Source organism: Lytechinus variegatus, chromosome 5 (assembly GCF_018143015.1).
Source record: "Lytechinus variegatus isolate NC3 chromosome 5, Lvar_3.0, whole genome shotgun sequence".
NCBI lineage: Eukaryota > Metazoa > Echinodermata > Echinoidea > Temnopleuroida > Toxopneustidae > Lytechinus > Lytechinus variegatus.
Genome location: NC_054744.1, coordinates 36,090,456 through 36,116,057, shown reverse-complemented (window position 1 = coordinate 36,116,057; position 25,602 = coordinate 36,090,456). Strand labels below are relative to the sequence as shown.

The following is a 25,602-nucleotide window of genomic DNA, read 5'->3' as shown; positions in this document are numbered from 1 at the left end:
ATAAAAGACCACAGAGTGTGTGATTGAAAATTATGTGCCAAATATAGATCATACTGTAGAAAATGTGGAATTTCTAAGAAATGGGCAGAGGAAATATGGTATTCTGGACTTTTAAATCCTTTTCCAAGAAGTAATGATATTTCCACCTACATGTACTGTACATGTAGGATTTTCATGCTGCAGTGACTCACAGACAATAAAAAGAATACAATGACCATTGATAGCAAGATGCACATGTAAACATGCCGCATCAGACATTGCTAACATAAAGATACAGCTGCACCGCCCTACATTACATGCTAATTTTGCTAGGTAATATTCCCTGCTATTCTGTATTTACCTCATTAGAAATAATGATTGCCTTAGTGTTGTTATGGTAACCCTAGTCATCCTTTGTGGTCTCTTTGTTTCTTAACATCATCTTTCAGGATCCATCAGTTACCGAGGCAACGGCAAACTCCCGAGGTGGGCTGGAGGAATTCAATCCTTTTGAAGACTCAAACAGACAGGTGTATATTACATTTTTTTCCCTCTATAACCATCACTATGCATGCAAAATGTGATTTTGATTTTCATGAGTGTCTTTCTAAAAAATTATTTCTTTTCTCTTTATTGCAGTAAAATGAAATAATTTCAATTTAGTTTGTGTTTTGTAATACACTTGATCATTTCTTTATTTTGTGGAGCCTGGGTTATGTTTTGACAGAGAATTAATATATTTGTTTTCATACAGTCTAAAGATGTACAGTGTTGCATTATCATACAATTTGAAAGTATCATTGTTACAGTGTGTATTTTAATTTGACATATAGAGATTAGTTTGTGAATTGTTAAACACTGCTGTGTATTCTTCAATTTTGATATGTAGTTTAAACCTTCCAATCTTCTAAGTGTTTACTGATTTACTACCCCTACTCATAAACTTTTTAATTGAAATATGCATCATATGCCATATTGTCCCAAATGATCATGTTATTTATACATACATGTGTACATGTACATGCTGTACTGATGACACCATGTGATAAGGATTTCTGTATTAATATGAGAAGATTAAATTTGGATTTTTTGTTCTCTTTTTAAATTTTCCTCTGTAGGCAAGTAATGGTTCGAAAACAACACCAGTAGCTGCCCCGTTACCAGTTAAACCCCAGCAACAGCCTGCCGTGATGGCACCAACATCAGAGTTACCACCATCATACACACAGTCAGCAGCTCAACCGGTGAGTGTTATGATGATGAGGAGGATTGATGATGATGATGATTGATGGTGATGATGGTGATGATGATGATGATGATGATAATGATGATGATGAGGAGGAGGAGGAGGATTAATGATGATTATAGCAATGGTTATTAGAGAAGACAATTTGTTTCAAAAGGAAGATCTTGAATAAGTATGAAGAAGGAAACAAATGAGATGATGAGTGATAATTATTACAATAATGATGATGGTGATGATGATGAAGAATATGACGATGATGATGATGATGATGGTGATGATGAGGAGGAGGATAAATGATGTTGATTATAGCAATGATTATTAGTGAAGATAATTTGTTATGAAAGGAAGATCTTGAATAGAAGTATGAAGAAGAAAACAAATGAGATAAGGAGTGATAATTATTACAATGATGATGATGGTGATGATGATGAATATGATGATGATGATGGTAATGATGAGGAGGAGGATTAATGATGTTGATTATAGCAATGATTATTAGTGAAGACAATTTGTTACAAAAGGAAGATCTTGAATAAGTATGAAGAAGAAAATAAATGAGATAAGGAGTGATAATTATTACAATGATGATGATGGTAATGATGCTGAATTGGAGGGTGTACTGTACATTGTAACATCATGATGAGGACCATTGTTTCAGTAATTGTGATGTTGATGAATATTTGGGAACTGTATGTAATAGTATGACAAATGACAACCCAGTTTGTAGTTTGGGCTTTTTACAAAAATAATAATGTAAAGTTGATAATGTAAGACGATGATTTCTACATGTATAATTACAGTGATATACATGTACAATTGTACATGTTAATCATTAAGTTGTGTTTCATATAAGGGAAACTATATGACTGTTTAGGAGCTGTGATTACTTAGAAAAAATATCAAAAATTATACTTTGCCCTTTTAACACACATGTACATACTACATGTAGACTATCAATAGCATTTCATAAGAGCTACATGTACCCTGGAACACACTTGGAATGAATTGCTATTAATGTCTCATATCCTGACCTTTAATAGCTAAAGAATACTCCCACCCCCCTTCCCCCCAAAAAATGATAATTTAGGAGAATTACAATTTAGTTTGACGTAGGAAATGCCCACAAATATGGATAACTTAAAACTTTTTCATCTCCGTGATCATCCTTGCCTATCACATTATCACAGATCCATTTCCTTGAATTATCTGGTTTCAGTCAGAGTGGTGTAGCTTTGGAAATTGCATTTCTTTTCCAATTAATGATTCTCTTTTACTTTTATAGGCTGTTAGTGAAGGAGCAGCAGAATTACAAAAGAGACAGGAAGAGCTAGAAAGGAAGGCTGCGGAACTTTCAAGAAGAGAACAACAAATGAGAAGTGCACAATATAACAGTGAGAACATTTTAGTCTTTTACATTAATAAACAATATTGAAATTTTGTCAGTACATATAAATGCAAAAAGAAGAATTGATATTTTGATCACAGAGATGGATGAAATTTAACCCATTGTAAATGCCGATTTCTTAATTTAGCTCAACAGGCTAATGAACAATATGTGCTTTTGACAAAGGGAAAAAAAGGATAAGCTTATGATTAAAATTTAAAGCATTTATTTTAAGGAACCGTAGATTGATCATTGAGTGATAACAAACATTAATTGTAATACCCCAAATGCGTATTTCTTGCCAGTCCTTTCTTGAAAAATTGTACAGTATACATGTACATGTATGTTTAGGCTGAATCAAGCACAATAACACCTTGAAGTCTGCATAAACCATGCATTAATTACATGGTTGTAATGGATTCATTATTGGATTTGTTAAAGTGTGCAGATGAAATTAAGTAATACATGTAATGTAGATGTCGGGGTCAGATTAAATTTTTCAGATAGGAATTATCCTTTCATACATTCCAACAAAATGAAAGTTCTGCGAAACCTGGTGATGTTCCTTCAATAAGTTCATTTTCTATAAATATGACAAATTCTTTAAACTGAAATTGGATACCAGCCCTTCAGTACAAAGAGAGTATATTTTGATATGTAAGTGCAACATCTTTTGTCATCAAACTGATTATACACATATTAATGAAAAATAATATTATTTTTTTTTGAAGCACGAGAAAACAATTGGCCACCGCTTCCCAAATGGTTTCCTCTCCAGCCCTGTTTCTATCAAGATTTTGCTGTTGATATCCCCTTGGAATTCCAGAGGACAGTCAAAATGGGATACTATCTTTGGATTGGTGAGAATTAGGAATTAGTCTTCTCATAATTGCTTGTCTTTACCCCTGTCTTTCAAACTGTATCAAATATTGTTTTGTAAAATCAACTCCAGGTGGGTGTTTCACAAAGCTCTTCCTTACTTAGGAGTGACTTTATGAACAACTGTTGACCCTTATGAGTTAAATCAACACCAAGTAAAATTTGGTGCACATAATTTACCACAAGAAAAGGTGACCAGTTGTTCACAAAGTCACTTGTAACTTACAACGGCTTTATGAAACACCAACCAGGTTACTGTTTTAGATAGTAAGGCATGTTTGGTGTAAACAGGGAATTTTGAATGATATGTACAAAAATAATCAGCACTGTTTTGTGAGCAGGGCCATGACCACACTCAGTGTGGAGGGCTTGTAAACTATTATAGATATACCATGTATTTTCCCAATTCCTAAATTTGAATCAAAATACCTTTTTTTTTAACTTGAATTACATGTGCATTTTTGAAAAGATATTGTTTAAAAAGATTGCCATTTGAAAGTAATTAAATGTATTCTTTTCAACAGACTACAAATGTTGGAATATTGTATCCATGGAAGGTGTGCACTTTTTGACCGTTTCACAAAATGTGTTATCGCCTGCTGCTGTTGCAAGCTACTGAAATTATTATTTTGATTGGTCAAGAGTAAATTTGTGAATCGGTTATCCATATTTTTATTGTTCGAAATAGACATTAGAAGTGAAATATTTGTTTTGCCCAATTGATTGTGGGCCCAGCAGCTGCTGTGCAGCGCCAGATCCCTTATTGTTGAACGCTAAACAGGGTAGCAGCACTCCCATCTTTTAACGTCTTTTTGTCTGACGCGGCTGGGGTTTGAACTACCGGTTGTGAGACGGACACTCTACCAACTGAGCCAACACACTGGTATTGCTAACAAGCTATTGGGCATAGAATGATTAATGAAGGGCAAGATCTCATGGAAAGTTTACTTGGGTTAGAGCTGTTTGGAACCAGTTTGGAGTAGTCTGGAGTGACATCTCGAGCTGCTGGTGTATAGCTGGTTCAGTGTTGGTCTGGTGCTTATTATGAGAACGTCGGTAGTCACTAATAGCGTAGTCACATTTCCCAATGGCAACCGTGCAGCGAGTTAAAAACAGCCGTTTTAACATTTTTTGTATTAGTTACATAATGGTGGTTTGAATAAAAGTAAATATTTGACTCACTGAACGGCCACCATAGTAGAAATGTGACTGCGGCATTAGGAGTTTATCTTGAATCTGAGCTAATAGAATTTCATCTGGCAGTGAGCATTTTCAGTGAAAAGTGAATATTTCACTTGCAGAAGGGCATATTATTTCCATCACACTTTTGAAGGGAATATGTAAAAAGATGTTTTTTTTTTGAGAAATGGCCGTGGACAATTTGTTCCATGAATTTTAGGCCAGTATTCACATGTACTTTATACTTTATTTAATACGTGGATTACTCATACTTATCAAATTTTATGCTCTTTTTCTTGATGGGTATTGGCACAAAAAAAAATTAGGAGTCACCTCATGATGAGTTGTACATAGAGAGTGTGTTGTTTAGATCATTTTGGTTTGAATGTGCTATGTCATTTCAAATGCATAGCTAAATACAAAATATAATGGCCAATAATTTCATGGTTGTACTGACCCACAGTGTCTCTGATATTTTTCATCCATTACCGCTCTTGACCCAGGATTGAAGGTGTACCTTGCCGTCTTTCTGACAATAATAGCAGAGCCTTCATGAATAGTGCCATTGTTGCTGGCAAGGATAGACTGACTTGAGTTCTTAAACTCCACTGGTACATGTACTGTACATCCCAGAACTTCAGCTCTTACAGTGGGAGCTCCAATTGACAATGGCACTAATGACCTTGACAAAAAAACTTGGAACTACATTTCCTTCTATTGAGCCCCCAACACACTTATTCGGAATCAGCAGGAATCAAGCAGAAGCTGGAATGAAACAAATAGTAAAAAAATCTAGAAATTTTTTAAAGGAACTTATTTATTCACCAAACTGGAGTTGAAATTCAGTAAATTGACCAGGTGAATCATCATACACTAGTCAAAATGAAGCGCAATGGAGTCAGATTGATAATTCGTGCTACATTCTTAGACATTCTCGGCGCATTCTATATTCTGACTGCATTCTGAGTGCATTCGAAATATTTTTGTCATTTCTTTTGCCTGTCCCGAAGGTTTTGGTCATGTTCAAAACATTTGAGGGGTAATTTCGAACAGTGTTCGAAGTAGATTTAAATGACCAACTGGTGGTCAAACAATAGTCCTTTCATTGCGGCCAATACCGCTTGATTCGGAATAAGTGTGATAGGGGCTTTACATGGGTTCGAATATGTATCTTGCAATCTCTGGCACACATACAGTAGCTGGGCCTTCATGAAGGATGTCAGCATTGGTATTGATATAGTCTGGCTTAGAAGAGTTGCTGAAATCTTGTAGATACATCATTTGAAATTTTGTAAGTCAGTCTATGGTTTGAACCCCACAATGGCTCAAATGACTTGTTGCAAGAGATGATCTGCATTTCCAATTTTCTTTCAAGTGTAAATTTTTCCTTCAGAAAAGAAGAGTTAAATGTTGAGCACAATGTCATTGATATCCTTGCTGAACCTCTGTTACATCATGTAACGTTGAGCACCTTGGGCAACTTGTTATTTGGATATCATAGTTTTATAAGGAACCACTATTATGGTTGTTAATACGAAAATAAGTTGTTCTTTTTATTCAGGATGATGCATGTGCTCTGTCTTCCTCTTTATCCCAGCTTATGCTTTGGTGTTGATACTGAACAGTATTTTTGCTGTGGTATACCTTGGTGTGGCCGGGGGTGCTAGCTCAGGAGTGTGCTTTGGTCTCAGTCTGGTCGCACTCTTCATATCCACCCCTTGTGCGTTTGTCTGTTGGTATAGACCAATGTACAAAGCATTTAGGTAAGGTCCAGCAACCGACATTCACCAATGCATACCATCCTGTGACATCTCATAAAGGACACGCCCACCATTCTGTATTCAGCATAAATCATGTATCGGGTTCAAATTTTTTGTATGTATTTTGTGTATTGATCATATCTGTCCTTTTTGTGCATACGTTCATTTCAGTGAAATCAAAAGAAGCAGTGTCCGTTTTGCATATCTCAACAGTCGTAACATTATTTAAAAAAGAAAATTATTCTTTTTCATGTTGTGATGGTGGCAAGCCTTCCCAGAACAAGATCATATCAGCATAATCGGATACTGCAAATCATCTCAATCTGACATTTTGTAATGAATGGCAGATCATCTATTTTATTTTACATTGAGAAGTATGATTATGGTATTCATTTCAGATTCACTCACTTCATGTTTGTGTGTTTTTCTTTCTCTCCTTGATTCTTATTCTATTGCTGATAATTTTCCTCTTGCACCTTGGGCATTTTCATGTCTTTTTCACTTTTACTCTGCTTTTTTTCTCCTGTCTGTTCTTTCATTCCTTCTCTTCTCCTTTATTTTCCCCTTTATTTGTCATTTCCATTTGCTCCCCTTTTCTCTTGATTCCCTTTTTTTTCGCTTCTGTACCATTTTTCCTGCCTCCATTATTCCCTTATTTAATTTTCATTTCTTTCTTTTTCTTTTCTCTCTCCCATTTGCTATCTCATTACCCTCATCTTCACTTCAAAACAATTTTTCATCTGCAGTATATTCGCTGTTATTGTTCATAAACCTGTGGATCGTCCTTGCCTACTTCGCTGTTTTCAAAGGAGGAAACGCCGGGCTCTGTTTTGGATTAGCCATTCTCTTTCTGGTCCTCAATGTTCCATGTTCCTTCATCTGTTGGTACCGAGCCTTATACAAAGCTTTCAGGTATTGTTGAGCAATGGAAGACCAGTTTGTTATTAATGTTACATAATGTGGTCACTAAAGGCCACTGCACACCTTATGACTGGTCCGTGATCCGATTTTGGAACGCATTTTGCTTGTTTTCTGAAAATGTGAATGAAAAGTATCATTTTATTTGAGGTTAAATTAACTGAAAGAATACTAATATAACAATTTTGGATGATTTCCAGCTTTTATTTTGGAGTTCAGGCCAAATTAGTTTCATATCGTATCCAATCATACAATTGCTATGACATCATTATGTTTAGATATTAAATTCGCTTTTATTCTAATAAGGATGATAGCATAGTCACAGATTTTAACATATGTATTCATAGGATGATTTAGGACATTACACACTAAGATATTCCTTGTCTCAATATTAGCATCAAATTCTACTGTTTTGTTCCAAAATCGGGACACAGACTAATCATAAGGTGTGTGGTGGCCTTAAAGGGATGGTTAGGGCTGAAAATATTTAAATCTAACTTGATAGAGTAAAATTCACAGAGCAAAATGCTGTATAAATTTAATCAATATCAGACAAAAAAAATAACAAAGTTATTGAATTTTAAAGTTCATCAATATTTTTTGAAAGCACATCGTCATGAATATTCATTAGGTGGGTTGATGTTGTCACATCCCCACTTTCCTTTTTCTTATGTTATTCCATGAAATCATAAATATTTTTTGATACTTTTGTAAATGATGTGTTTCCATTATGATGAAATAAGCTGCAGCAATAAATAACTAAAGTACATAAGCAGTTGTCGATCCAATTGTTTTAGTTCTTGGAAGAAAATTTTTGAATAAACCTAATGTCATATAATGAAATACTAAAGAACAAGTGGGGATATGACATCATCAGCCAACCTAATGAATATTCATAAAGCCTAGAACTGTTGCATAAAACTTTTTCCATGAAAAACTCTATCAAGTAAGCAAAAACTCTGCCAAAATAATTATGCCATTGCCACATAACACATTAAAAAAAATTCTTGCAAAATATTGGTTAGTATTCCTTTTATGCATCAGGCCCCAGGTCTTACCTATTTTTCTACCATCCATTGATAGTCAATCGCATTCGATTAGGAGCACAAATGCATTAATGCCGTCATTACTGTATTATCATCAAGTTAATACTTTCAATATCTTCATGGTATGTTACAGATTATAAATTCTTCTGACAAAAAAAATGTTGATTGACCTTTCCTTTTATTTGGATGATTAAGACAAAATCAAAATTTTGGATTTCTCCACTTGTATGATAGATCCATTTGTTTTTTGCAAGCATGGTTACACACATAGTAATATTAACCTGTTTGGATAATTCATAACTGCTTAATGAAAGTCTAGCTTTATGAATAGTTGAATGAACATACATGAGTAATTCTTGCACATTTTTGGTTTTTCGGCACAGCATGAAATGTGATTTTTTTTAAAAGTTGGGTCTTATTTTTCATGCTTGGTACTCCCGTGATAGCTTTGTAAGTCAAAGATCCCCATCCTGGTTGTTTATAAGCTTTCTCTGGATATATGTGCATGCATTATATCACTCATTATCAGGCTCAGGAATGGTCCTTTATTGATAACATGCTTACTGGGGTGACAACACAATATCTCGTACCGTACATGAGAGAAAAAATTATCTTCTTTTTTTTAAATGACTAATCTATCAAGGGAGGTACTGTCTGAATGCTAGCTCTCGATTTCAAGAAATGACTCTACTGAGCATCCTTAAAGCCCCAGACCAGACTTAAAATTGAGATTGACAAATCATATACCAATTGAAAGCTTTGAAAGTGTTATGCGTTTGCACTGCTTTCTGGCTGAGTATCTTGCTTAAGAATAACTCCAATTATCAGGTTTCAAAACTAGGCTTTCTCGTACATGGTTTCACTGGCCTCAAGACCATGATGTCATGTTGTATTAGAAGTGTTATGATTCCATTGGTTTGTATACAGAAATAGAAATTAATTTTTCTGCTTCTCAGATTTTGATTAGATTTTTTTTTCAATTTGCATTAAAAAAAAATGTCAATGAAAACTATTCAATGCTTAAATTGATGGAAACCAACAACTCTTCACTACATGTAGATTTTCGCTTTTTTTTTTTTGGGGGGGGCTCTCATATTGTGGAATTTGCTATGTTAGGAAAAGTTGCTACTAATAATCTGAGTGCAGATAGAATTAGCTGTGTCAAATAAGCAGAAAATATAATTTGGTAAAAAGTATTCAAAAGCTTTAGATTTCATCAATTGCAGCTTGCTGGAAAAGATATTTATGATATCTCTTTGTGATATAAGTGAAGAAATTAATTTTACGTAATCTGAAAAGCGGAAAATCGCCTAGTTTTTTGTGTAAAAACTATCAAATCACAACACTTCTAACACAACATGACGTCATGGTCTTGAGGCCGGCAAAAGCACTTACAAGAAAAAGCCTATTTTCGAAGCCTGATCTGTTCGTAAGCAAAATACAAAGCTGTTAAGTGGTGAAAATACATAAAGCTTGCATTTCTGTGTTAAGTAGTTTGTAACCTTGCGATTGTTACAGTACTTTCACTTTTGGGTCTGGTCTGAATCTTAGTATGTCATTGGATATAAAGTAATGACGGTCATGTTTTTTATGCTCTTGAACATTTCGCTATTTTGAGATCTATACAAAGTTTTATCACCCCAGCTGAGTTATGTTAATCATACATTTTCCATCTGTATACATCAACATGCATTCCAACATATTCAGTTCATTCATTATATATGACAATCATAAAATCATGTTCTTGTGCTGTATTTTAGGTTTGTTTTGTTGTGAAGTAGCCCTCTTTTTCTGAGAAAAGTTAGTAAAGAAGGATGATGCCATTGCCTGAATCAACTAGGAAATTATGCAGTTCAATGTAACCTTATATAAATTAGCTAGTTGCCTGGATGAAAATTTCATTTATTCTTTTTTTTAATTCTGAATATTATTTGATTGAAGCTTGGCGGTCTAAGTCATTATATTTATATTTGTAAAACAAATTGAAAAACAAGGAAATTAATGAAAATGTTTTGTGAAATTATCTGATACACATATAAACATTATTTTGAATAATATTTTTGAATGATGATTGAATTAGGTTGGTTTATTTGTATACAAATTTGAATTCAAGGAAATTAATGAAATGTTTTTATCAAATTATCTGATTCACAAATGAATAAGACTTTGAATAATTATCAAATTTAAGAAAAGATGAGAGTAAATGAGTAAAAAAAACTTAAAAGATAAATTTCTTTTTCAAAATCTCTTTTTGTAGGTCTGCAATTTTTTTCAATTCAATTCTAAATGATTTTAAAATTAGAGCACGTGTAAAAGTAATGTTTCTATGTTCAGTTTGTATGTTTTGACAAGAATTATGTATGCCATGGAAACATTTAAAGAAAATTTTCTTTTTTTCTTTTCTTTTGTTACAGGAGTGACAGCTCCTTCAACTTCTTTCTCTTTTTCTTCATATTTTTCTTCCAATTTATTGTTACTGTTGTGCAAGCGATAGGCATTGATCAGTTTGGAACAGTGTAAGTATACTCTTAATTTCTTATTCTTCTTTTGAGTCTAATTGATCAAAATGACGTGTTATTGTCCGACAAGAAATATGAGATATTCCCTTTGTTTTAAAAGTTTATGACAACTTGATTTGCTCTCTATCCATTTCCTTATTTTGCACTTCCTCTTTTATCCATCTGCTTATCACTTCCTCTCTTGTCCTTTTCTATTTCAGCTCCCTTATCATATCTTTTCTAACTGCAAGCCAATTCTCGTCTTTTCTTGGTTGTCCCTGTCTCTGCCTTTCATTCTTCTTATCTTTACACCTCTTCTGGGTCTCGTATTACACAGAAGTTTGCGTTTTATTCATACGCTTGATTTTTATGATTAATTGTATTCGATTCAATCGATTGTAAAAAAAGTGTTCTACATGTACAATGATTGCTATTACAGCTACATGTATGTGTTACTGTCCCCTGTTTTTCCTATCTTCTTATTCCTCTTTGTCATGAATCTCTTTATCCCACCTTTCACCCCTATTATATTCCTCTCCTGAATTCTCATCTTTTCTTTCTCCTCTTTTTTCCCTGTCTACATCTCTATCTTTTATTTTCATCTCATCATTATTGACAAACATGCCTTTTTAGAATATTAATGAATGTTTTAAGTCATAGTATAAAGTTTTCTTAAAAAATAGAGAAGTATAAAAAAATGCCAACTTTTTATCATGTGAATGTTTAAGTTTTGAACATATCAGTTTCATTCTCTGCCTCAATATAAATGCAGGATGATTTCAACACAATAATACAGCATTAATGAATATATAGTGTGTATTTCCTCTCTTCTTTCAGCAGACTTCCTCAAAAGATCATCTTCTTCAAGGGTACATATGGAACACTTCTCATCCTGCTGTGCAGATCTTCATAATTATCTTGTTCCCAATAAAATATCCAATGTAATGATTCAGTCACTTGACTCTTGATCCCAGGGTTGAGGGTTTGAATCCTACCCGGCACTAAGGTCATTGGCAAGGCACATATCCATTCTAGGCACTCTCTACCCATGTGTTGAATCGTTACTCTATAGGATGTGACCGTCAGTGTGATATTATTGGCCTGGGTGCATTGGTAATAAAACAGTTGCCTGGCCTTGATGCTCCCAGGAAGTGGAGATAGTGTGCTTTATGTGTGGAATATTGATGGATCCAGACTGGTAATAATTGCATGTTAAGAGTTACATGTATATAGAAGTGCTATTTGAGTGCCATGTAAATGTAATCATCATTATTAACTACTATTGTGTATCCTTCTCTCTTTAGAGGTATAATCAATGGCCTTTCGTTGATAGGCTCAGGTAGTAAAGGTGATGACAAGTCTGGAATGATTATAGGTGGACTAATGCTAATGATTGGTTGCATGTTTGGCACGTTGGCTGTGTTAGACCTTCTCTATCTAATAAAGGTATGAATTCACCATCAATTTTGAAGCTCCTCCTCCTCATGATCATCATGTGCTGTGGCCATCTTCATCATTGTTCCATTTTGAACATGATTGCAAAATGCTTCAAAGCAGATCTTCTTGTGACATTCCCACTCTTACATGTAGTGAGATGTATGCAGAAGTCATGATATGGTTGATGATGACATCATTGTCAAATATTAGTTTTCTCTTTTGTGGTCTCATGCGCAGTCTTTGATAGAGATCTCACTGTTATTCCCTCTTTATATAACAACGTGAATATGTTTTCATTGTATGTATATCATTTTCATATTCTACTAGTAATCATTTTCACTGCAGACTGTTGCCTTTTTCTCAATGGTACACTTGTGTTGACATCAGGATAACGATATACATGTACATGTATAAAATCATTTCAGAAGCTAGATGTGATGGAAACGCGACAGAACATTTCATTCTGAAGTCCTCCTAATCTTACTCCATGTTTTCATTTATTTCCATTCATTTCTAGCATATTGTGTATTCATGCATAGTGAATGCTAAATTCTAAAAGCAACCATTTCTACATTCACAGATTACCCAGTGCCATGCTGTTCAGAAAGGAAATCTTCTTCAAATCATAATCATTTTTGTCTCACCTGCGAAGCAAAGTGAGACTATAGGCGCCGCTTTTCCGACGGCGGCGGCGTCAACATCAAATCTTAACCTGAGGTTAAGTTTTTGAAATGACGTCATAACTTAGAAAGTATATGGACCTAGTTGATAAAACTTGGCCATAAGGTTAATCAAGTATTACTGAACATCCTATTAGAGTTTCATGTCACATGACCAAGGTCAAAGGTCATTTAGGGTCAATGAACTTAGACCATGTTGGAGGAATCAACTTCGAAATCTTAACCTGAGGTTAAGTTTTTGAAATGTCATCATAACTTAGAAAATATATGGACCTAGTTCATGAAACTTGGACATTAGGTTAATCAAGTATCACTGAACATCCTACATGAGTTTCACGTTACATGACCAAGGTCAAAGGTCATTTAGGGTCAATGAACTTTGGCCGAATTGGGGATATCTGTTGAATTCCCATCATAACTTTGAAAGTTTATGGATCTGATTCATGAAACTTGGACACAATAGTAATCAAGCATCACTGAAAATTTTGTGCAAGTTTCAGGTCTCATGATTAAGGTCAAAGGTCATTTAGGGTCAATGAACTTTTGCCGAATCGGGGGTATCTGTTGAATTACCATCATAACTTTGAAAGTTTATTGGTCTAGTTCATTAAACTTGGACATTAGAGTAATCAAGTATCACTGAACATCCTGTGCGCGTTTCAGGTCACATGACCAAGGTCAAAGGTCAATGAACTTTGGCCGAATTGGGTGTATCTGTTGAATTACATCATAACTTTGAAAGTTTATGGATCTGATTCATGAAACTTGTACATAAGAGTAATCAAGTATCACTGAATATCCTGTTCGAGTTTCAGGTCACATGATCAAGGTCGAAGGTCATGTAAGGTCAATGAACTTTGGCCATGTTGGGGTTTTTTGTTGAATAACCATCATATCTCTGTAAGTTTATTGGTCTAGTTCATAAAAAGTGGACATAAGAGTAACCATGTGTCACTGAACATCTTGTGCGAGTTAGAGTAGTATTCAAAGTCAGCACTGCTGCTGTATTGAACCGCGTGATGCAGGTGAGACGGCCAGAGGCATTCCACTTGTTTAAAGTAAAAATCGCTTCAATGCTTCTCTGTACTTGTGCATATTTTAAAGTATATGTTACAAGGAAAGTTTAACCAGAGCCTTGACCCTGTTTCATGAAACACATTGTCATTCGAAAGCATCTTAGATAGTGTTGTATGATTGGTCGAGAGGAAATTTGAATATAAATCTCACACTTGGTATTATTGGTCAATTTTTTTTAATGAAATAATCTCCAAGGGTCAAACTGAGTTCTTATACCACCAATGCTAAACTCTGTAATATGTTGCAAAATTGTCACTTCATAGCAGAAATTCATTATCACACTCAAATTACTAGCAAATGTCCTCCACTTTATTCTTTTGGGACATATTAAACATATTAGACCACCATTGAGGTCGGATGGGGGGGGAATGACAATGCACACAAAAATTTTATTTGCCGTTATAGTTTTCTGATCTTTTTTATCCCATCATTTGTGATAATATTTCCTTTGTTTTCCTTCCCTTACAAAAGCTGAATGGGGAAATTGTCCTTGGTTTAAAAAAATCAACAACAATAAAATAAGAATAAATTAACAGGAAAAGACACAATTTAAGAGGGATTTAAATTTTAAGAACATCTTCATAGTACACTTTCCTGTCTGCTTATGTTACAAGAGATATAAACACTTTCCTGTCTGCTTATATTACAAGAGATATAAGCTTCTCACATTGTGTTTGCCTCTGTGTATGTTTCCTTCTGCTTCATGATGCATTTCAATATCAGCCATTCTATGTATGTTTTCTTCATTTTCATTCATCATATTTTAGGGGCTGGGTTAATGGGTTGCAGTCAATGGGCAAAGCTGAAAATGTTTCTGGAAAGGCCATCGCCGGATGTATGTTAATAGTTGCAGCTCTTTTCACCACAATGGCCGTCCTAGATGTCATCTATCTGCAAAAGGTTAATGATCAGAAATTTTGTCAAAATTTGGTGTTCATGTGCTTCTTAAGATTTATGTTTGGGTCAATGGATTTGCCAAAATGGGTGAATCTGTCACTGTTTTCTGAAAGGCCTTGGCAGGATGTATGTTAATAAATGCAGCTCTTTTCACTGCCATGGCATCTTCTAAGTGGATTATTTGGGCAACTCCACACCAGCGATAGTCATGCAATGACTTAACCATATGAGGCAAGAAAAATATACAGCAAATCCTTGTTAAGTTTGTCAGTAGTTTAGCTAGATTCCACTCAATCTGATTGACAAAAACATGCCAGTGGGTTAAAATTCTATTGGTGTGAAAGCCTGTAAATGCAGTCCACCATCGTGAAACTTGCTGACAAGACTACACCTTTATAACTTGGCACAGACGTATTACAAAGGTATTTGCAATGCTCACATTTGTTTCAAAGTAAAAACTTTTGCTCACTTTCCAAAAGATCTTATCATACATAAGCTCATAGAACCTCTCTGAGAGGATATATAGGAATATGTGTAAACGCAGTTGCATGCAAGGCAATGGTTTCATCCTATAAGATAGAGGATGCAATGACGTCAATGTGTAATGTCTATTTTTAGTTTCGTCTAGGTTTCATGATGATGGACTTCCTTTAAGAGGCATTAAGTAAATAAATAAAAATAAAAAAAATTCAGGAACATCTTTGTGTTCGCACATCCTCTTTTATTCTGTAATATCATACCAAACTACCTGCTCTTTTTGTAAATCATAGCAGCTCATTAGATCAATGTGATATATTTCATGAAGTTTATCAGGAGGCAATAAATGTGATCATACATTCCATGAATAGAAAATCTCATACATCTTCCATATGCATCAATTATTTGATCAACTATTGCAGTATTAAGATGATATATTATATGTGGAATATGAAGGAAAAACTGTCAAACTTTCACTGTCCCATCTTTGCTATTTTTCCAATCATTCTTTTCCCAGGAATGAGTGTCATATTCCCTTTCAAATTGAATGAGCAGAAAGAGATTCTTTTTTCTCCCTGGTCTCGTGAAATATAGTAAATTCTTTACTGATTTGTTGTTGCAATGATTTAGTCTCCAAGATACAAATACACTAAAAATAATTTTAAGAACAATTCCAAGAAAAAATTGATTCAATTTTCTATCACATTTTCCCATTTTTTGGACCACCTACTAATTATTCAAATAAATTTAACAATAACATGTCTTAAATGGAATGTTTTTTGTATCCAACAATTACAGCTGCATATACATGTATAGCTGATATGTATGATGCTAATTTTGTTGAGAATTCTCTAATTGTAATGACCATAATCTCTGTCTCTCTACTTGGTTTCATAAAAAGCAGAACAGTGAACTTTAATTACTATGCACTGAATTGGTTTTTTTTTACATCATTTGTAAAAGCATCTTCTACAGTCTTTAAAATCCACCATTCTACTTTTTCTGAAACACCTAGTACATTTATATGTATTTCGGGTCCATGTCAGTAATCCTTATTTTCATCGTCCACCAAACCTGTAGGTCCATGCACTGTACAGAGGTACAGGCGCCAGCTTCTCAAAAGCCCAGGAAGAGTTTGCGAGGGGCGTCGTCACCAACCCTGGTGTACAGACTGCGACAAGGGAAGCCGCGGCCAGCGCTGTGAGCGGCGCCACCACATCCATGTTCAGCTCCGGTGGAGGAGCGGGAAACAACAGAATGTGAGCCGGAGACATTTGACAGGAGAATGGACGTTTGTATATTCGGCTCTACCTGGAGTCAGTTTAGTTTTGATGAATAGAGATTACCTAGAACCAGGGGTTGATGACGACCACAAGAGAATCGTGTTTCCTGATGAAGGCTGTGGAGTAACATCATGGAAGAATGATAAGCTACAGTATGTCAATTTTTTTTTCATAAAACGACTAATCTACTTCTCTTCTTTGTCAAACTCTTGCAATATCAGTTAGAAAAATATGATTAATATTATTAATGACAGTCTATTCAGCAAGTTGTGAAACAAACATGGTATGATTGCACTTTATTTTCATGATTGAAAATTCCTGGAAAGACACATTTTGTATCTATATCTATATTTATCTCACCATTATGTGTTTGTCATTATAATAAATTCATGTCTTTATGTGTCAAAGGTCTCATTGCCTTTATTTTCAGTGTTAAAATGCAATGAATTTCTGATGAAAAGAATGGAGGGGACCACCAATATGAATTCCATGTACCTCTGATGGTATGGTGAAATAATATTATTGAATTGATTAATGCCAAGATAAAGGCTCATATCTGGAGAACCTCATTGAAACCAATCTTTCATTACATATGCAATCGAGTTGACAACAGACTTGGAAAAGCTAACGAATGAAGACTGAATTAAGGGTCTTGATTGATTTAATGATATGGTATCATTGATAGAATTTAAATTGTGTATTTTCTATTCAAAATTGGTTGGTTTGCCTGATTGTTAAGATAGGACTGTAAAGAGAGACTGGATTACAAGGATTAGAGTGGATAGGTCATGTGGTTTGTGGCATGGGTATTTTCAGTTTGTTGCGTATGATTATATTCAAATGGATAGATAAAGAACAAGGATTATGAATGTATCGGAATGAATGATAAATTAATGACTCAACAGTGCTATTCTTGAAATGCTACTGTGGTTCCCATATAAAATGCTCCATTCTATATGGGGTGAGGGGCATTTAAAAAGATTTCAGTCAGAGATGCTAAGTTAAAACAACTTTGTGTGAGATTTTCATGACTCGGCATCATGGCATATGCATGCGCTGGGTAGAGAACCAATCAAGTAGAGTGATGGTGTTGGAGGGTGAGTACTACCATACCCTGACCTCTCTCTATGGCAACCTAGCTCACTGTACCCCAAAGTTTCATCTGTGATCATGTGATATCTGCATGTATAATATTGTTTAAAAAAAAATAAGTGAAAAAGACGCCTGTTTGAAGGATTCGAGATGATTTATGATATTGTGATACAACTTTGCAATTGGTAAATACTTCACAAGATGGTAGTTAACTGCAGTCATTAATATTTGTGATCTCTAATATAAACAATACCATGATCTTTGTCAGGTTTCAATATATATATTTTTAGATATATGACTTTGTGAAAACATTTCATTCCATATGTTAAGTTATGTTAAGTGATGACATCCAAAATGTGAACCCTTCTGTGATATTTTTGTATTTCTATAATGCTATATTTATAAATGTGACCAAGTTTTGAAAGTCTTTGAAAAAAAAATGGAGGATATTTCATGGCTTACGATGAAGTTTTTCCATATAAAGTAATATTGACCTCTTGAAATTTAATAAATTGATGAAGGGATATTTAAAATAGATGTATGTCTGCTGTAAATTAGGTGTTGGCTGCTGTCAAACAGATCAGTTCATTACAAGTTTTCCTTGTTTAATGGACAATTTCATTTGTATCCTTCCAAGACAATTATATTTGATGTATTTGCATATGATTTGCAATGTATCTCCCCTTGAATTCATTCTTAGAATTTCTCATTATAGTGAATAAGACAATAGCTTGGAGCTTATCAGAAGTAGAAGATTTGATATGAAATGTATGTGTATAACACTTTCAATTTGTTCTCAGTGAGATGTTTTATATTCAATATTTTTGTCAAAAGATTATTTACACATGTAAGTTGTGTATTATGATAGTGATCAATACTAGATATCTGTCTTTACATATGTGGAATATGACACAACTGATATAAAAGTATAAAAGTGAATTGTAGAAAGTTTAGTAATACATGCCCTTGAGGTATAGAGGAATGGCCAATCATTAGTAATTACAATTTCTGCAATCACATCGTAACTTATAGATGCCCAAGCCAGGAGATAATCTTGTGAAGATTGTGACATGAAGTATTCTTTAACTTGCTATGAATTGAACTGGAGAGGGAGTCCTTTCAGTTGCAAAACGGCAAGTATTGTGTCTTTCCAGTATTTTATACTGTTATGGAAATATTGCTGGGTTATGAAAAATACCTTTCCCCACAAACATCAAATTATACACATTTTAACTGTAAAAAGGATGAAAAACCCACCTTTCTAGCAAAGAATACCCTTTTCATAATCAATTCTGTTTATGAGTTTGGTAGTCCTGTAGTGACTTCCTTTGCTTTTTTTGTCACAGTGCTTTAATCAGAAATAATTTTTTCATGATATTCCATCCTAAGCTGTATGCATTATGGGCAGAATATGTTATTCTCTCTTTCTGTACTCAAATAATTATTTGTATTCCATAGGTTTTCATGGAGGTAACCCAAATGATTGATGATATAGTTGGTACAAAAAATGTTGAAACGGCTGTTGTCGACTCGCCGTACGGCCGCCGTAGAGCAAATGTGACCATGGTATTACATTTCAACATGGTTTTAAACTCATGTTTAGGAGATCAAGTCGATGAAAAATGTATATATCCTATCAATGCTAGGCATTCCCCCACAAAGTTATATTGGTTGTCTTTTTGAACTGCCACAAATATATATATGAACCTTCAATAAAAGAAAAGAAGTCATGAATAACTTTCTTTATTGATGGAAGAGTTTTTTTACAATACTCTCCCAGACACTTGACCTATAAAACGGAAACTTTACTATTTGCAGATATATTTTATGAATATTTTTATTTTGTCTACTAGTATTAGTATGCTATCCTTTGTCAATTCTCCGTCATGGTTTACATTTTGTAGATATATTTCCATAGATATTTTTGTTGTTGATAGTAGATACACACAAAAAAAAAGCAATTTATAGTACTATTGTATAAAAAAAATACTGCAATTGATAGGAAAATGCATTTTCAGTAAACTAGTTGTGTATTTGTGTTTGATCCCTTGTTATAGCAATTATGTAGATAGTGTAGGTAATTTTTTAATGAATATAGATTGTGATATTGATCAAAACTGCATTGTGATTCTTGTAGCATAAAAGTTCAATAGGAAGTATGCTGTACCGTAGTAGGCACGCAAGTCAGTTTTGGTACTTTTAAAAATTGATTCACCTCCACATATTTGATATTCCTTATCTTAGTTGAAACTTCTCATTTATAGCATAGGCTCTTGACAAGTTTAATTCAGTGTTGATATAGATTGGCTTGTAATTTGTAGATAGGTCATATCTATGTGAAATTGGTGTAATTGAAAGGGCAATGCAAATGGGCTGTTTTCAAATTATTTGACTTCAAATTGGTTAATCTTATCTAATGCATATTTTGAATTCAAAAGCCCTCTTAAGATTGCAGGAAATGTGTTTGTTCAATGCATGATTATTATGGCATGGTTTTGTTATTTTACCAGACATGATTTTTTTTTCACGAATTCCATAATTTCAGTATGAAATGTCCTGAAATAGCAAGGTTTCATTAATTAGACAATGGCTTGTATTCATTCATGGGAATGACATTCAAATTCAGTTGTATAATGAGGTTCACGCAAAGAACCATTAAAAAAGAAAATCAAGTTATCATTTCCGATGGGTTCCACATCCACCTGTGTTAATCATGTTTGTTTGCTATGCTTTCATACATTGAGGGCTCTATTGAAAGTGATTCGAAAGTACATTTCCTCATGGTATCTTCAAATTTGAGATTTTTTTTCAAAAAAATGTTCCTACCTGAGTAGTCTTCTGATATTTATGAATCAATTTTTATCAAAAGCGGATTTTGAACCTTTTGGAGGTGATCTCTTTAGATGGAATTTTTTCAATGAGATGACAATGATTCCCTCTTGCAGCTCAAAAAGCTCTACTGGGTTTTGATTGTCTGACAGATAACAATTGGTTGTAAATATGTTTCTTTATAAAACTATTCAGCACTCCTTTAATAGCTGTCTAGGAAATCTTTATATTGGTAGCAATGTAGTATTGAGCACAAAGTTATTATATAAGAGCCATGTATACTCAAATCTGCCTAATTAAATGTTTTTGAAATCATCAGGACTTGATTCAGAACATTTTGATGCATATCCCTTAATTATTTCATCTGTGATACAGCTGGGGGTTTCAGCTACATGAATGTGAAATGAATGTTTCTATGGAAATATCTTACAGGGGAAAACTAAAGCATTACTATGTATATGATGTAATCAGAATGATTTATATATGTATGATAACTCCTTTATGATGGAAGACTATGGTTGAATGAAATTATTTGGTTTGTATAGTAACATATGCATAAATACAGAGGGGAAACATTTCATACATAATTGATGTCAATGTCTTGTTTAACTTTATTTAAATTGTATTCTTGACTTGTTTCCCATTAAAGACTTGCATAGACCTATCTGATATAACTATTTTATTGTTTATTGGCTTATTTTCCATTTTAAACGTTTTAAAATATTATAAACTTGTGGCACATATTACCCCCCCCAAAAAAAAATAATGTACAGCTACATGTAGATTGTAGATACAGTTAAACCCTATCTAGGTATTAGGAGAGATCGTGATATCATATGGCCGGGGGAGGGGCCTCCTTGAAATCTCATCCGTCGACTGCCTGATCGCGCCGAAAACTGGCATGCAAGTTGTTTGGGACATATTCTTTAAAATTGTATAGTAATTGATTTCATGCAAATTGCTATTCATTAATTGTGCTTATCAATGCATAATTGAAATATCAAACTTTTTCCTCTAACTCCCTTCATTAAAGCTCCAAATGTTTTAATGTTTGGTGTTCAAACTCTTTGTGGCGTTCTTAGAAAACGTATGTGAAAAAAGCAATATCACATCAATCTCTTATGTATTATATTGTTTTTTGAAATTTCTTATGTATATCTTTGTTTTTTAACCATGGTTTTTAATTGTTCCTTCGATTAACTTTGGGACTCTTTCTGAGAACATAAACAGCTTAAAATAAATCTATTTAGACCAGCAAAAGTAGGAATTATCATACATGTATGATTTTTGGTTGAAAACACAATTTGTAATGACTATACAAAATCACGTTTTGGAGTAATTTTGGTATCTGGGTGTCGCAAATTTGGTCTCAAAACATGTGGAAGACTTGAAAAGTAAAAAGTAAGTGAGCGGGACGGTAACGAAAATCTGTGTTGAAAATATTGTGTGGATCGATGAGGGGGGGGGGGGGTTGAGGCCCCCCGGCCTAGATAGGGTTAAGTCTGCCTTAGTTTACATTATTACTCATTAACTCTTAGACTAAATCATGTCAAATATATTTCCTAAGTCAAACATATTTGTGGACCTTAGAAATACCTGTGTAATACACAAAAAAGGAAAAGGAGGACTGATAGTAGTCTATCAATGTAATTGGTTGTTTTTAGGAAAGAAATCTCTCTCCTATAAATTATATGGTTTGGTGTTTCCTAAAAATCATCTTTCATGCAAACCACAATTAGAGGATGTTTCAAGAGAATGTTACCTGGCATGTAAGAAATAGGATGTTTCATTCTTGAGACATCCTCTATTTACCTTGCCTACTTCCAAGGTAAATAGAGGATGTTTCAAGAACCTTGTTCCCAATCAATTGCAAATGTCTGCAAGAGAAAAAGAAATCTCGTACTTCCTGTTGTAAGAAGTGTAAAAGCAACCTACATGTACTGCATGCAAATTTGTAAGACTTGTGATTGATTTGTGTGACCAGTTAACTTGCCATTTTTTTCAAAGTAGTATTCTTATGTTTGTCACGAAATTCAATTTTAGAATGGAAATCACTTGCAATAGGAAGGAGAGGGGGGGGGGGGGTGGCTGCTCGGTACAAATGTATGATATGTAAGTGCCACAGTTGAAAACCCCATTTTAAGCCTACTAAATTTCCATTCCAGAGCATCACCAATTTAGAAAGCCATGGAAATTCCAAAGTCCCCCAAATTTATGGTTTCTTGTGATTTTGCACTTTAACATTGCCGCCACCATGCTACGTTCTGGAGATCCCCATTTTTTTTTATGTCATCAGTTCCAGTGCATTCCATTTTTAGCAATCATTGATCCAAGAGCCATTTCGGAGACCTCCATTTTAAAACCCAAGATTTATTTCCACAGCTTTTTTTACTTTGGTGCAGCACATAGGTGTATTAATTTGAATCCCCCCTGGCCAAGAGGAAGCATAGACAGAAAGAAGGGAAATATAAATATATATTTTGTAGAGAAAGATGGAATTAAATGGAACAAATGTCCCTTTTGATCATGATGGCCCAAAATTATACTTTTTAAACAGTCTGATGAGGCTACTGTGCTATTTTCTTTTCCTTTCCATGAATTAAAGAAGAACTAAAGATTTGTTTGCCCTTTAATTTCCCTTCATGCACATCAGCTTTGATCTATTTATTTTCCTTCTATTTCTTTCATTTTTCTCTTCTTTCTACTCCCTTTCTTTTCTTTGTTTTCTTCAATGATCTACCTGAGCTTTGTTGATTGCCTTGAGTTTGTGTCCTGTGACTGTTCTACAGGCTTTCAAATTTTTCATAAATGCAAATATAGCCTCATAAAATCATGATTTTAGATTACATTGCCCTACATCAAGAAGTTTAATTAGACACCATATATGCTTGTAAAATGACTCTTAAAAAATAATTTTACAATGTTTTCTCCTGCCTGAATATTAAAGCTTCATTTTAGATAGTTTTATGATATGGTAAAATATTTAATGAGGGTTGAAAAGTACAACCTCCAAATTTTGGCAATTTTGATATCCTTTTTACTTTGTGTACATTGCCCATCTGTGATTTATAAGATTTTGTGTACGATCATGATGACCATCTTAATGACAGTGTCCCCCCTCACATTTATATATTACAAAGAAAAACAAATTGCGTCTATTAAAGACTACATCCCCAGACATTGGCGGCGGAAACCAACAATTTTAGGAGGGGACAACCAAAAAAAATTTTACTCTCAACCCAAAAATTTTAGGGGATCGACCTAGGAAAATAAATTGACAAGCAAAAAAAAATAAATTAGGGGAGGGGGGACCGTCCCCTCCTCAAATTTAGGGGGGACACGTCCCCCCGCTTCCGCCGCCTATGTCCCCAGACCATAGTCCCATGCAGACCCCTGAAAATACGGGGAAAAAAAATCGCCAGCCGGGGAAAAGCCACTTCGACTCGACCTGTTCCTATTTTTTTTTACGTTAACGATACCGTAGTACAATTTTTTCATTCACTTCCGTGTTTGTTTACATCTTGGAATAGGAATATATTTCGTGTATTCCTTCTATCTATCGAGCAATTAAAACTGTAAACATTATGACGACACCTGCTAGACCTGCACCTCCAAGACCCCAGCCCAAGCCAGGTAATATTACAATGCTAAAGAAGTAATTGTGGAGGTAGTTTTACTTTAGTTTTGCTGAGCTGAATGATGCGGTATGAAGGCGTTGCAGCCCCGGAAACTCCCCGGGGGTACGGTACCGAAGGCCCACAGTGCTGGCTTATCTTGATGCACGCGCTCGAGATCGAGGAGACAAGTACAAGGCTGGTGCCCTCACATTATACTTACCTGTCCTTGCACTATGAACATGACAATCTGACATCCATGTTTACGCAATGGATTTCTGTCAATGTTGATTTCATTGTCTTTTGCTTGGCGACAGCTAAGCTTTTTCGGTATTGATATTAAATACCGGTATTACTAATAGCTTCAATACCCCATTACCGGTATACCGACTAATAGTAATACCGAGTAAATTCCCAATTTATTGTGCAAACAGTGTCCAAAGTTTGTTTAGCCCAGATATGGCCTCGGATAAAGAGGGGATGCTTGTGGTCAGCTGAGGAATGCTCAGCATGACAAAAACTTTCTCTTTACCAAAAGTTATACGATCATGCTCTCTCCCCAACGAGAGCTGTGAATTAGCTGTGCATGTGTGCAAAATTATCTCAGCAAGCACATGGTACGATTACGAAATCAATAAGTCAAGTTTCCAAATGCTACACCGCACAAACTCACTGCTACTTTGCTAAATGTGTGTACATGCCCTAACTTCCAAGCACCAAAATTCCCTGCTAAAACTGTCAAGGATATACAGTAGAGGCGCACGGCCAATATGGGAGACTCTCCAATAGGGGAGACAATCTCCCACATTGGAGACTTGCTTTGCAAAAGGACAAAAGAAACAACACCAACAAAAGCATGATTTTTTCCACCCAAAATTTTGTCTCACTGAGGTCAGAAGCCCATTTGTTTTGTGTGTGATTGACAACAAAAATCCTTATCAAAACAAAAGTAGACGGTGAATTTTTAAAGTAGACGGTGAAAAGGGGTAATTTTTCATGAGGAATCTGCTTATCACATTTTTATTTGCCACCAAGGTAATCCTTTTGCCGCAAATGTAAACAAAGGAAATTGGTCTCCAAAACTGGAGACTGTCTCTGAAATTGGATACCCAAATTCTTCACATAAGTCTCTGATATTGGAGATAATCTCCCACATTGGAGACAGTCTCCAATATTGGCCGTGCGCCTCTACTGATATACTGGTATGCGTAATTTTCCCTTCACCGATCTGGCCCCACTCTTTCACATTCAGATTCGCCCCTTTTGTTTACCACTCACATCAATGCGTGTCACGTATGTTCACGGCCTCAAATCAGTGGAGCGCGCC

General features: G+C 34.7%; 2 protein-coding genes across 8 annotated transcripts in view; both read left to right on the top strand.

Moving 5' to 3' along the window:
* LOC121416025 (secretory carrier-associated membrane protein 1-like) overlaps positions 1 to 21,330 on the top strand; it is a 46,430-nt gene extending 25,100 nt beyond the window's left edge. For 4 of the 6 annotated variants that reach the window (XM_041609458.1, XM_041609459.1, XM_041609461.1 and 1 more), the window contains exons 2-9: positions 429 to 509; positions 1,098 to 1,223; positions 2,508 to 2,616; positions 3,341 to 3,469; positions 7,174 to 7,339; positions 10,806 to 10,907; positions 14,851 to 14,983; positions 16,538 to 21,330. In XM_041609458.1, the coding sequence (XP_041465392.1) occupies positions 429 to 509; positions 1,098 to 1,223; positions 2,508 to 2,616; positions 3,341 to 3,469; positions 7,174 to 7,339; positions 10,806 to 10,907; positions 14,851 to 14,983; positions 16,538 to 16,720 (1,029 nt within the window). In that variant the 3' untranslated portion in view covers positions 16,721 to 21,330. Of the gene's footprint in view, positions 1 to 428; positions 510 to 1,097; positions 1,224 to 2,507; positions 2,617 to 3,340; positions 3,470 to 6,264; positions 6,431 to 7,173; positions 7,340 to 10,805; positions 10,908 to 12,193; positions 12,947 to 14,850; positions 14,984 to 16,537 lie in introns of those variants that run through there. The other 2 variants (XM_041609460.1, XM_041609464.1) reach the window with 2 other exon arrangements.
* Positions 21,331 to 24,123: 2,793 nt separating this feature from the next.
* Positions 24,124 to 25,602, top strand: part of LOC121416023 (osteoclast-stimulating factor 1-like) — a 32,523-nt gene continuing 31,044 nt past the window's right edge. Inside the window, exon 1 of one of the 2 annotated variants that reach the window (XM_041609452.1) lies at positions 24,124 to 24,294. In XM_041609452.1, coding sequence (XP_041465386.1) covers positions 24,246 to 24,294 — 49 coding nt within the window. In that variant the 5' untranslated portion in view covers positions 24,124 to 24,245. The remainder of the gene's footprint in view (positions 24,295 to 25,602) is intronic. The other variant, XM_041609453.1, reaches the window with a different exon arrangement.